Consider the following 14139-nt stretch of genomic DNA (forward strand, 5'->3'; position numbering starts at 1 on the left):
CCACTTAAGGTAATAATTCTATGAGCCACCTCCTCTAAGATGCCTTGTTACGGAATCATGAAATCAACTCCTCGCTACCTTGAAACCATGCACTATCCTACTCCAGCGTGGGATTATTGCCTACCAAAATTAAACCTTCATCAATTATTTCTTTCCATCCCTCCTGATGTATGTTTTATGTCTCAACTCAAGAGATGTTCTTACGCCTCACTCCATGAGTTGATCTTGAGTGCTCGATCTTCGAGGAGGTCTTTTCCGTAGAGTTTCCTTCTATCGTCATCGTGTTGGATGAAGATCTCGGAAGCAAATACGTCGACATCAAGATGATGTAATGAATCAACTTCCTCAATAAGTGCAAGTTGCATTGTGAAGATTGTCATAGTTCTGTGACCACCTTTTTCCCTACCTCATGTCTTGAATCTTGGGACGAGATTCTTGTTTAGTGGGGGTGAGTTGTCACAGCCCTAGAATTGCTTGCAAATAGTTGCATTAGTAAACCCTGGAAAATTGCATTCAATGTTTTTCAAAATGTTCTTTCTATCTGTTGGATATTTTTGGCAAGGCTTTAGCACCAAACCAAAATAATGAACATTTTTGAGGAATATTTTGGGCATTAAATTTAATTCATTATTCTATTTGAATTTGGAATTATATTCATATTATATAGAATATATTTTCAAATAATTTTGAAATACTTTATGTGCTTTTGGAAATGTCCAGAGAAGCTACATAAAATTATTCAGAGTGTTTTGGGATTGTTTGAATTCATTTTGAATTTACAAGCATTGGCAAAATAAATGAACAAAAATAAAACAGAACAAAAATTAAAGCAGAGCAGAAAAAACTCACCTGGGCATCTTACCTGTAGCAGCAGCCCACCTGGCGGCCCAGCCCACAAGGGGCACACCTGTCTTCTTCCCCGTGCCAGCGCATGAAGCAGCTCGGTGGCGAGCACCGACGTCGCGCCTGGCCACCTCCTGAAGGCAACCTCCCTCCTTGATCCCCTGGACGACGCCATGCACCCTTCCTGGTCTCTCTCTCACTCTCGCTCTTGTTCTCCCTCCCGTGCCTTTCCTCTCCTCTGGCCTCCTCTCCACCTCGCGCCCGAACGCACCGCAGCGCGCCGCTGCGAACCACCGGCCATCCCTCACTCCATGATCATGTCCAGAAGCTCCTCCATCGAGCACCATGTCCGCAAGCCGAAGGAAATGACCCGGAGGACTCTGCCTCGTCGCCAGCACCCTCGTCTTCACCGCTGGTGCCCGGAGATCGTGTTCGTCAATTCGACGGCTCCCGTCCGTCCCCGAGGCCTCTGAACCGCCATGTGTGTTCGTTGTGAGCCCCGCACGGAACCCCTCTCTCCCTGTTGATGTTTTCCTCCTCTAACCACAGGCTCTGTTGAGCCCAAGAGCTCGCCGCTGGCGCGTCCGTCGTCGCCGCAGCTAGTGACCTCGTCTGACCCAACCGAGCATGTAGTTGTGCTCGCGTTGCTCCCAGGAGGAGAAAGCACTTGCTAGCACACCTTCTAGTACCCCGTAGCGAGTAGCTGGTCATGGCCGAGCTCCGCCCGCCGTTGTTTTGGTCGCTGTCGTCGTCTCCAGCAACCTTTTGGTCTGGTTCCGCCACCAATCGGCGTGGATGGGGTCCAGCTTTCCAACGGTGCCGTCCGCGCGTCGAATAGTGCCCGGAGCCACGTTTCCGAGCACCTCCACCGTTGCGAGACCTCACCGGCGGGTTAGCTCCGACTAACCGCCAGTTATAACTAACCTAATAACCCCCCTGGGTTAATGACACGTGGGCCCAGCCCCTGTTTAACTTCAGTTTAGCCAAAAATAGTGCTATTACTCTGTTAACTAAGTGAGGCACTGACACATGGGTCCCACGCCCTAATTAACTCCAGATAAGTTTTAACTTAGCTTAGATTAGTTTAAACCACTAATTAAAAACTAGGTCACTGACCAGTGGGTCCCACTGGTCTGGTTTACAGCGTGTGTGAAGAAGTACACCCCTGCAGGGTTAATATGATCTATTCGAATAGCCGCGTCCGCGGTAAAGGACCTCTGGGTTACCTATACAGTTCATAGACAAGTGAAAGTGGATACTCTAAAATGCACAAGATAAGCGTGAGTGCTATGGATGGCCTTCTCATAGGGAGACGGGAGCGGATCCATAGTGGTGTATTGCTTTGGTGAATATGTGGACTCGTGTGCGCCACCTCAAAAAAGTTACTTGCAGTCATAGTTCAGGATAGCCACCGAGTCAAAGTTGGCTTGTTGCAGTTAAACCCCACCATCCCTTCGTTGATACTGATGCATATGTAGTTAATTCTGATGTAAAACTATTTGGGTACATTTGTAGTCATGTTTGCTTAATTTATGTTTTTGCAGAGAGACTTCAGTTTCGCTAGTAGTTCCGCGTGGACTTCGATGTTTAGCTTGTTACCTCAGCTACGATCTTGTGCCCTCGGCAGGATCTTGTAGATAGTCAGGCTTCTCAGCCCCTTTTCATTTGTAGTTGTCTGTACTCAGACATGTTAAGCTTCCGCTTGTGCTTTTTTCTTGTATGCTCTGAATGCTGGGTCTTCAGACCCATGTTTGTAGTATCTCGCTCCTCGGAGCCTAATGAATAAATACTTTGAGTTGTAGAGTTGTGTTGTGATGCCATGTTGTATTTGCACATATCGAGCATATTGTGTGTATGATTTGAAATGCTTGGTATGTGTGGGATCCGACAACCTAGTTGTTTATTCTTGGTAGCCTCTCTTACCGAGAAATGTCTCCTAGTGCTTCCACTGAGCCATGGTAGCTTGCTACTGCTCCGAAACACTTAGGCTGGTCGGCATGTGTCCTTCTTCGTTCCTGTGTCTGTTCCTTCGGGGAAATGTCACGCGTTGTTCCTTTAAGTCCTTGTAGTTTGCTACGACTTAGGTTCATACGTTGTTGATCGACACATTCGTTGCTGGGTCATGTATGCATGTCCCTGTAAGTTAGCGCCACCTTGGGTTTACGACTAGTCATGTCGGCCCGGATTCTTTGTCATATGGATGCTAGCGGCACTATCATATACGTGAGCCAAAAGGCACAAACGGTCTCGTGCCAGGTAAGGTGGCACCCGTGGGAATACCGTGCGTGAGGCCACAAAGTGATATGATGTGACACATGCTAGATCGGTGTGACTTAGGATCGGGGTCTTGACAGCTGGACACACCTATTTGAGAGAGCCACGCATTTATCATGATTTATTAGAATGCTCTAAGTGCTTCACTTAAATTTTTTGAGCTAGGTAGTTGCTCTAGTGCTGCACTTAAATACTTTTGAGCACGACGGTGATTATATTTTAAACAAATACACTCTCATGCTTCACTTATATATTTCTGAGAGTTCATGATAGTAAAGGTAATTTGCACAAGATATGAATTTGGTCCCAAAGTGATGAATATTCAAGAGGGATATAATAAAAACTTTCATGAATGATCATTGGATATGGTACGTTTGATTTCTTGCAATAGTTTTGCAATATCGAGTCATGTTAGTGAGTCATCATGGTTTAGTAGGAATATTGGTGTTAAGGTTTGTGATTCCCTATGCATGCACGTAAAGTCAATAGTTATGCAATGAAGTTATATCCTACCTATGATGCATTATTCTGTTAGTTATGTTCAATGCGTGTTTATGACCGTTTTTGTTTTTTGGTTGGTCGCTTCTCAATCTATTTGCTTGTCTCTATTTGTACTAAGCGGGAATGTTGCTTGTGCGTCCAACTCCTTAAACTCAAAGTTGTTCCAAATGAGTCCAACATACCTACCTATATGCGGAATTTCCATGCCATTTCAAGTAAATTTGCATGTGCCAACTCTAATTATTCAAAATAAATTTTCGTTTTGTATGACCGTACTGCTCATGCGGTGGCAGGGGTGGCCAATATCTTTCATGATAAGCGAGTTATCCTCACGATGAGTGTTTATTCACTTGTCATTGCACGAGAAAGTGGCAGGTAATAGGGATGCCCAGTCTCATAATGAATCAAAAAAAATAATAACAACAAAATTCATTGGAAAGTGAAAAGTTGGAAGGCACCCGTGGATACGGCTAGCCATGGATTGTGAAAGAATGGTGGAAAGAACATGAATTTTATGTTATGTTTGGGAACCGCCTATAATGTGTCTAGCATGGGAGATATTGGAAACTTTCAGTCAATGGTACGACCTCGTGGGCCCACCTTTGCCCCCTTTGACCAAATTTCGACTATAAATTCTCTAAAATTGGGAAACCAACAGTGGACACCACAAAATACTTTTTTCACTGATGCAAGCCCCTGTTCTCGCGAGATCCTATCTGGAGGCCTTTTCCGGCACTCTGCCGGATGGGAAATCAATCACGGAGGGGCTCTACATCAACCTTGTTGCCCTTCCGATGATGTGTGAGTAGTTTACCACAGACCTACGGGTCCATAGTTAGCAGTTAGATGGCTTCATGTCTCTCTTTAATCTTCAATACAATGTTCCTCTCGATGTTATTGGAGTTCTATTCAATGTAATTACTTTTTGCGGTGTGTTTGTTGGGACCCGATGAATTGTGAGTTTACGATCAGATTATCCATGAATACTATTTGAGTTTTCTCTGAACTATTTTATGCATGATTATTATAGCTTTGTATTTCTCTCCGGTCTATTGATTTGGTTTGGCCAACTAGATTGATTTTTCTTGCAATGGGAGAGGTGCTTTGTAATGGGTTCGATCTTGCGGTGCTCAATCCTAGTGACAGAAGGGGACATGACACGTATTGTATCGTTGGTATTAAGGATAAAAAGATGGGGTTTATTCATGTGTGAGTTTACTTTGTCTACATCATTTCATCTTGCTCAAGGTGTTACTCCGTTCTTTATGAACTTTATACTCTAGATGCATGCTGGATAACGGTCGATGTGTGGAGTAATGTAGTAGATCCAGGCAGGAGCCGGTCTACTTGTCTCGGACATGATGCATATATACATGATCATTGCCTTGGATATCATCATGATTATTCACTTTTCTATCAGTTATCCAACAATAATTTATTTACCCACCGTATGTTATCTTCAAGAGAGAAGCCTCTAGTGAAAACTATGGCCCGCGGGTCTATTATCATAAATTAAATCCAAAAAATACCTTGCTGCATTTTTCTTTCTTTATTTTATTTTGCATTCCAATTTAATCTTTGCGGGCCAGCGCGAGCGGCGGACGAGCAGACCCCGCAAAGTGGACCCATAAAAAAGGATATTCACGGAATATCCTTTTTTACGGGTCCGCTTTACACGGTCTGCTCGGCCGCCGCACATGCCGGACCGTAAATCAGTAATTTGCATTTCAATTTCGGGCATGAAAACAAATTTCTTTGCTTCTTTACTTTCTTCAAGGGCATTGGATACATGATAATTCACCAAATCTTTGCTAGAATAGCAAGACCAAAGAAAGCAAGAACCACAATTAGGCATTTTAGAAGATATCCAACTTCCATAACCGCTCCCACTAGTTGGACCAACATCTTCTCCATGCCTTCATTGTTGATATGTGGATTCTTGATCTTGCATTCTTCATTCTTCTTCTTTGATTCTAAAGAAGTAGACATTGCTTCCCCTCTAGTTTCTTCATGCAGCCGCATCATTAGCCTCAATTCTACCAACAAGTGCACGAACATCTATTAAGTTTCTTCCTATCAATAAATCGATGCATTCTTCTTTCCAATGCCAAAATAAGCATCCACCTTCCTATGCACATGACCATCTCAATAAGCTACCGAAATGGAACCGAATAGGTTGACAAAGCCGAACAAAAACAAGAACATACCTCGTCGTTTTTGCATTTGAAGAATACCCATCCGGAGTGTTGCGGCGTGCTAGATGTTAGCCGCAACACTGTTCGTGTGCAGTCTTCGCACTGTATGAGCGGCATCGGCGAGCCGCTGCGCTAGCACCGAGCCCGGGAGATGGTCAGCCGAGTCCTTGCCAGCAAACCGATGACGGCAGCTAGAGGACGAACCAGTACCTGCATGCGGCGTTGGGGCTTTGCGGGGGCTGTGCGGGGTGCTCCCCGACCAATCCATGGCTTGGTGCAGCCGCTGGTGGCTGGAAATGCCAAATCCGGCGGCGGCGACAAACAGTCGCCGATCTGCAACTTTTCGGCCGCCAAGGCAGGAGGAAGTGGTGGAGGACAACCTCGGGCATGTGGCGGCCCGCCGGCGTAATCCCGACGGCTTGTATGGCCGAAATCGTAGGCGGCGGCCCGACGGCGGTGGGTGGGGAAAAGCACGGGTTGAAATGCCCCATCCCCCGCCAACTGCTCCCGCTATATATAGGGCACCGACGGGGCGAGAGGGAGAACCTGCGTTTTCGTGGGTTGGGTGAAAAATTTGCCATGCCCCGCAAAAATATTTACGGGTCCGACGCATTTGCGAGGTCTGATGGGCAGCTTTTTTCACGCGGACCCGTATTTTGACGATTATTTTACGGGTTGGGGCATTATACGGGATCTGCTAGAGATGCTCGGGCCGCAGACCACATGGTCGAAGCATCGCCACCAGCAGCACCGACCCAAGCAACCAGCCAAGTCGTCGTGCCACTGCTTCGCGCCCACCATGGCGACCGTCATCGCCTCACCAAACTGCCGCCACCGTCAGCGCCAGCGAACCGGATGTGGTCACCACACGTGCGCCCTCAACACGCCAGATCCATGCAGCCAGTAGCCTCTCCACCCAGCGCGCCTCCTACGCGCCAAAGCTGGTCAGCAGCACTGCCCCAAAACGAGCATGGCCACTCGAGCTCCTACCGGATCCAGCGGCCCGCGCCGGCAGCCCCGAACAAAGGAGAGGAAAGGCCCTGCCGGCGCGGCTGGCGAGGGAAGGATGGGACAAAGGGTGGGGAACTCGCGTCGGCGGCTATGGTTTGCTCCCGAGCCGCCTGCTGGAGCTCGTGTCGCGTATGCCGTGTCCTGATATTGTTTCGGCCCATCAATTCTCTTGAAAGTATAGTTGTGCTTCTATGGCGCGGAAGCACAAATTAGTGCAGTTTGAAAGCACATGCTAGTTCAATGTTGGAAGCACAAAATTTGACCATTTTTTCGTTGAAATCTAACATGGATCTAATTTTAAAGATTTCAACGCGAAAACATGATGGTGAAAATGATTTGTAATTTCAACGGACGGTTTAAAAAAAATTCTAAAAAAGCACGGACGTACTTGCGTAATTTTTTCCCTCGGAGAAGGTGAGACGTAACCTTTATACAAGAAATAAATACCCTGATGGTTTCGAACATGTATTTATCTGCCCCCGGTAGCCCAGCCGCGATCTAATTCGTTCCTACCGCTGTGGCGTGTGTTCGTGTGCAGGGCAGGCAGCGCAAGACAGGGAGCCGCTCGTGGCAGCCGCGGCGAGGCGCTCGTAATAACTCGTTCCCGTTCAGTGCATCGCCACCAAACGTTCCCGCGTCGTCCCTTCTTTTGGTCCGGTACACGCACGCACGCACTCCTCCTAAAAGCAAACCATTTAACGCTACAGCATCTCACAGCGAAGCAATATAATGCCCCAATGATGATGGAATATACGTGCACTGCATCTGTGGTTTGAGGAGGTAGCTTACGATCGGGATAATAATAAATTTGGTCTCGTTTGTCTGCCTACGTACACGATTGCCTGCATGCGCCCCCCGGGCCGCCAAATCATTGACACGCGTTGCGAAATAGCTGGTGTTTTTCTCAAGGTCGTCAAATTGTTTGTGGCAGACCTAGAATCTTAGCCCTGTGGGTATCGCAATTTACATATGTAATATGACTTTAATATATTAGTATGTAATTGTTTTTTCTTTTTACAATATACAAAGAGTTTATGATGCAACCATGGCTTGATACAACAATCGAGGGGGCATTACTGACGAATTGCTTGTAGGTGCAAGCTTACTAGTAACGTGTGGGCATTTGCACCCGCTACTCGTAATCTACTTATTCTAAAGACGACACAAGAAATGAGATGGAGTGCTGAAGGCAGCCTCCTCAAAAATGCGAAATGGGCGTAATTAAATGGTTAGATTTTTTGTGGTGGAACCAGCCCATCAGGATTCAACTCTTAGACTTGACAGCAGTATACACATTTTTTGGATTATTTCAGTCTTTTCGGTGACGTTCGTTCGATTTGTGCGTGGCGACATTCTCGTCGACTACAAAGATCCTGTCGGCTCAGTATTTTAGAGGGGCTCATAGAGGTAAGATGCGCGTCCAATAGTTCATAGGATGAATGTATGTGAGTGCATGTGAGCTTCTCCAATTATACTTTGTTAAAAGAAAGACGAAAATAGAAGTTTGGACGTGACTGCCTGCAATGTGACAACCAACAACATATAAAGTATGAGATGGATACAAAGTAGCTATATACTACTCCCTCCGTCCGGAAATACTTGTCATCAAAATGGATAAGCGGCAAGGCGACCCCTAGCTCATCTCCTCCAGCCCCCTCCCCTCCCCCCTCTCCCTCGCCGCCGTCGGTTCACGCCGCCGGGCAAGCCAGTCCGGCGTCGGTGCATCTTCCCCTTCCTCGCGGTGGTCCCGCGCAGGACGGCGTCACGGCGCGGCGTGGCGGCGGCCGGGGTGGCACGGCGGTGGCGGTCAAGGTTGGCGGCGCGGGCGGCTGCACATCAGGGGCGCGATGGGGCGTGCCTGCAGGGGTGGCGGCGGCGAGCTCCTCGCCAGATCTGGATTGGGTGGTTGCTCTAGTCGATGACCAGCAGGCGGTGCGGGCTGAGGTGGCAAGGGCCTGCCGGCGGCGTGCGGGGGCTGATGCGCTTGTCATCGTCGGCATGGTGGCGGTTGTGGTGATGCGTGCCGGCCGGATTTCGCCTTCTTTTCCGGCCGGCGGCGCGAGTTTGGGGCCCCGGCCCGGTGTGGCTGCGGTCCCGGCTGTGGGCGGTGGCGGCGAGGTGGCTTTGCCTTGCCGGCTCCACGGCAGCTCGGTGGGTCGACTGGGGCAGCAACTGGCTTTCCGGTGTCGGCTTGTCTGTAGGCCGGTTCGACCTTCGACACTCTCCTCGTCGTCTGGTTGCTACCTTCGTCGAAGGTTCGGCCCTCCCCCGACTACGGTCCATCGCTTGTCTCGCGCTCGACAGCAGGACCGAGCTCGTCTCGCGCCCGGCAACAGGACCGACCTTGTCTTGCGCTCGGCAGCAGGACCGAGCTCGTCTCGTACCCGCCAGCAGGACCGACCTTGTCTCGCGCCTCGGTCGCGCCCGACAGCAGGATCATGCTTGTCTCGCGCCCGGAAGCAGGACCATGCTCGTCTCGTGCCCGGCAGCAGGACGGGTCGATGGAGGCCAATTTTGGCCGGCCTTTGGGTTTCGGCGTTGGGGGCAGCCCAGGGGTACGAAAGGCGGTTCCTTTCCGCTCGTATCTTTGGTTGGGGTAGCGGTGGGTCTCGAGTGAAGTGGTGTCCAGGTCTTGGATGCCAGGACGGCGGCCATGGTGGTGGCTCCGTGATGCTCTTGGGCAGAGCCCGTGGTTAGGTGCTGCCCGGTGGCCATGGCCGTGTGGGCGGCATGGGCGGCGTGGTCAATGGGATGTGGCGTCCGGTGGTGGTGAGTGTTGACCGGGGTGAAAACCTGATCTGTCTTCGGACGGACTAGCGGCATCGAAGCTCGCTCCCTTCTTGAAGGCGTTGTCGCGGCTCTCATTGCTCGTCGTGTTGCTCCAGGGGAAACTCTGATCCTCGGGTCGGACGGTGATGACGCTCTGGTGTCGTAACCTTCCTGAAGGCGCCGCCTTGGAGCACACGGTTCGTCATATGTGGCTTCTTCTCTTCGCGTTGGCGTGTCCACGGTTGAGGACTCCAGTTGCTCTTGTAATACTATGGGGTAGTGTTGCTGCGCTCAGCGTCTATGTATCCAGCCTTGGGTGTGTGCGTGTGTTGTGGTGGCGTGTGTTTGTATCTTAGTTGTGGTCGGTCATTGCTTTATATATAAAGCGGGACAAAAGTCTTTTTGTAATAAAAAGGGATGTATTATTGACGTATTTTAGTTCTAGATACATTTTTTTATCCATTTTGATGACAAGAATTTTCGGTAGAGTGTCAACTATCTAATTTGCAAAAGGAAATATATAGATTACTGAGATGCAACATGATACAACACGAACGATTAGATGGTCAGGAATTGTCAAAGCCATAAATGTGTTCACTTGACATATCATTTTGACAAAACCATCTGCAAGCCCATCCATGTTCATTTATTCCTTTTTCCTTGTCTCTCGAGAGGATGCGTGCATATCTTTCCATTTATTCTGAATGTGATGCCAACTCGAGTGAGAACGACAGGGTAACAACAGAAAGTATATTACCTTTTGGTGAGTATATTTCTGGAAATAATCTATAATAGATTTCCTGATTCCACAAGAGGATCCTAGAGATTTATGATTCGTTATTTATACACATTACAGATATTTTACACATTACATATAACACTGCATCGTTCCTTCATGTTTTGTTTAATTGTTGATTGACATCACTATCATTTTTTGGCGAGTAGAATAACGATAAGTAGCAATAACTTCATGAGTGGTCACACTTCCCAGTGGTATGGTGATGTGAACTTACGGAATCAATGGGCAACCATCTTATCACATCTTAAGGGTTCTTTAATGATCGCAAAAAAAAAAAGTGTTGAAACTCTGCATGCGTTTATCTTAAAAAACACTTCATAATTTCACGACCTAATACTCTATCCGTTTTCAAATATTTAATTGCATTAAAGAAATGGTAGGCTATAAGATAGTAGTATACTAGAACTAAAATATTTCTAGCAGAGGAATCCAATTTAATGATTATTCCTAATTCTTTCCATTGACATTGATCAAAAGCGCAAGACTTTCTGGTTCTCGTCGATGTCGATTATGATCGACAATATTAAGTTTGTGAGCATCTTTGATATTACGCTTGAAAACTGTACCCACAACCCTCCAATGCGTGCAATAATTATGAGGATCGTAGCCATAATCATAGAACTGAGCTGAAACTGAAATTTTGAGTATAAATACCAGAAAGAAGTAGCCATCCATTATAGAGAAGTTTCACAGGGAAAAAGAGAATAAAGGTAACTAATACGTATTTGACAAAAGTAGGTGGTGCATTTTTCATGATCCATGATAGAGCCATGCATATACTAAGTCAACTAAAGAAAAAGACAGTAACATTAAAAAAAACTTGATAAGTGCCACACGTGTGGCACAAACACATGGCAACTTTGAATTTTTTTATGGCACATTTAGTGACGAAATGATGGCAACTTTAGTTATCAAGCATGGCAACTTTTTTTTAATGTCAAATTCAATTCTTTTTTAGGTTTGTTTTTTCCTTTTTGGATGGCAACCTTAGTTGTAGAAAACGCCAGGGCCGAAGTGCTTTGTGCCATACGTGTGGCACTTATCATTTAGTTAGAAAAAGGCAATCAAATTACAAAGTCATAATGCAACTTCTTATTTAAAAGTTGAGCATATTATTCCAGCTCTTTCTAAATTACACTGTGTTGCATGGCAATACATCATCCGCACAAAACGTATCAGCAATGTATATTGCACAATTAGTGCAAGTGAAAGACCAAAACCCTTGATATCACTTGCTAATAAGTTCCGAATTATAAGATGCTCTACCTTTTTTTTTTCTAAATGTATATGTATATAGATACGTTTATGCATTCGTTCATTCATTTCAGTTCATATATAATCTATATTAAAATATTCGAAACATCTCATAATTTGAAGCGGACGGAATAATAAGGCAACGCTTGGAATGGATGTAATTTAATACGTGTGTCTTTTACTTACGGGTAACTTACCGGCCAAGAGCAATTTTCGGGCAGAAACTAAAACGACGGCGGATGCCTGTATTTTTTACAAGTGTATTTAAAATGGAAACGGTATCCAAACAGGCCCCAAGTATGAAATCATAGAAAGACATTCTCACCACGCACAGAGTTTTCAAACCAATTAGCCAAACATAAAACTCCACGGAAATTTGCATCCAAACCCAAAGAGGCAAAGAAGCAACGGCCCCAGCGGTCCAGCACCCTGTGCTCCCTTTTCCCACCGCCACTTCCCCTTCCTCCGCGGGCACAGCAGCCATGGCCGCCTCCAGCGACCTCCTCGACGTCGACCCGCCCGAGCTCCAGTTCCCCTGTAAGCTCCCCGCTCCTCTCGCCGCCAAGCTCCCCTTGCTACCCTCCTCTCGCTTCAGATTGCTTTTCTCCTGAAATTTCCCGCTGACCCCTCTGCGATTTCCTGTCATGCCCAGTCGAGCTCGACAAGCAGATCTCCTGCCCCCTCAAGATGATCAACAAGACCGACAGAACCGTCGCCTTCAAGGTGATTCTCCTGTTAACCGCCGTGTTTAAACCCTAGAAAATCCTGTCGCTTTAGCTTCTTGAGGGATCCTCTTACGAGTTATGCTTTTCTTGGTGCCTCTGTGATGCGTCCGGGTAGTAGGTTAAGACGACGACCCCCAAGAAGTACTGCGTGCGCCCCAACAATGGCGTCGTGCGGCCGCGGTCCACCTTCGAAGTTGTAGGTACTGTCTTGTTGTTGTTGTGTTCACTGGACCAGACAGAGCTCAAGAAACTGCTCAATTCCAGGCTTTCTTCTGTTTCATTTTAATGGAGATGTTTCAACGCGTTTTGTGTGGACCAGTGACGATGCAAGCCCAGACTGTTGCACCACCAGACTTGCAGTGCAAGGACAAATTCTTGGTGCAAAGCGTGGTCGTCGCCGATCGCTTATCGGCCAAGGACATCACCCCTCAAATGGTAATGGTAGTACTGGATTAGAGTGTAGTTTTGATGTGGTTGATGGCTTTCAGTTGATAATGAACTTGTGGGTTTCCTAGTTCATGAAACAAGGGGGTAACGCTGTTGAGGAGGTGAGGATGAGGGTCACTTATGTGATGCCAACCGAATCGTCGTTAGAGATTGCGGAGGAAAGCGATGGGCCACAGCGTATCTTGGTGCCTATGCAGCGAATTGCGGATCATGGGAGGAGCGCCTCAGAGCTGTCGAGTGGCTCGGTATCCTTGAGATCAGCTGAGCTGGGGACAGTAAGTCTACTAAATGTTCATACTTGATATTTCTTCTATTAGTGTGAGTCCCTAAGGACATAAATGATGTGTTTTCAGGAGGTGGGATCACCTACTGGACCAGTTGTAAGGACTGAAGAATTACTGAGGGCTGCAGGACATGCTGCTGTATGTGCTATATGAGTTCTATGCTCTATAGTTTTCTTTTGTATAATTTTAACATGTTGGTTGTTTGCCTTTCTGACATGAAACTGCAGGAAACAAGAACATATACAGGGCCTGATGCACAGTCCCTTGAGGTGAGTTCTTTTGCCTTCCAAAGCAGTTTGGCAGCTCTTGTCTTCCTTAGTAGTTGTTCTGTGTGCTATACTAACAGCCAGGTCACATGGCAAGTAAAATACTGAAGATACTTATTTGAAACATTTTGATCCTTGCCAATTCTACCCATTCATTGCTCTATAGCTTGTTAATTGTTAGGAACAATTGTGTAATAATATGTTTCCTCTACTAAGAATAAGGCATATGATCGATTTTTAGTTGCTTCATATTGGAATTATATGATTAAGTGTATTTATGATTTTTTTTAACTGTGCACACATGGGTATTGTTGTCCGTCCATTTAATTTGCTTTAGATCTTATTGTCTTGGCCATCCTTCTAGTTCACCATAGACATCATACAGCTGACATTGGTTGCATGAACATCTTATAATTTAGCTTGTTTTTAGTGTGAACTAGTGATTGTCCCAGTCTTCCTGGTATCATGTTACTTGTTCAATGAGAATGCAATCTATCTTTGGATTTCACTTGTAATTGTTGTGCCTGGCTGAATAACCACGTCCCTTTCTCTAATCCAGCTGTCGGCTTTGATTACAAAATTGACCAAGGAAAAGGATTCTGCCCTTGAGCAAAATAAAAAGCTTCACAGTGAGTTGGTGAGTATTAATGTTTTAAGTCTGAAACTTTGAATCTTGTGCTCTTTCCATGAGCTACCATTGGCACCCTAAAAGCAGATGTACTTAATAAGGGAAGAGTTCTGTCCTCATGAATTAATATACTAGGAATCGTT

General features: G+C 46.5%; 1 protein-coding gene across 2 annotated transcripts in view; it reads left to right on the forward strand.

Moving 5' to 3' along the window:
• Window positions 1-12033: 12033 nt before the first annotated feature.
• The window catches only part of LOC119336989 (vesicle-associated protein 1-2-like), a 3774-nt gene continuing 1668 nt past the window's right edge, over window positions 12034-14139 (forward strand). For both annotated transcript variants that reach the window (XR_005162954.1, XM_037609083.1), the window contains exons 1-8: window positions 12034-12183; window positions 12299-12369; window positions 12490-12571; window positions 12691-12806; window positions 12887-13093; window positions 13172-13240; window positions 13330-13371; window positions 13928-14005. Coding sequence is in view for 1 of the 2 variants with exons in the window: in XM_037609083.1 (XP_037464980.1) it covers window positions 12129-12183; window positions 12299-12369; window positions 12490-12571; window positions 12691-12806; window positions 12887-13093; window positions 13172-13240; window positions 13330-13371; window positions 13928-14005 (720 nt within the window). In the remaining variant the exon portion in view is untranslated. The remainder of the gene's footprint in view (window positions 12184-12298; window positions 12370-12489; window positions 12572-12690; window positions 12807-12886; window positions 13094-13171; window positions 13241-13329; window positions 13372-13927; window positions 14006-14139) is intronic.

This window comes from Triticum dicoccoides, chromosome 1B, assembly GCF_002162155.2.
Source record: "Triticum dicoccoides isolate Atlit2015 ecotype Zavitan chromosome 1B, WEW_v2.0, whole genome shotgun sequence".
Classification (NCBI taxonomy): Eukaryota; Viridiplantae; Streptophyta; class Magnoliopsida; order Poales; family Poaceae; genus Triticum; species Triticum dicoccoides.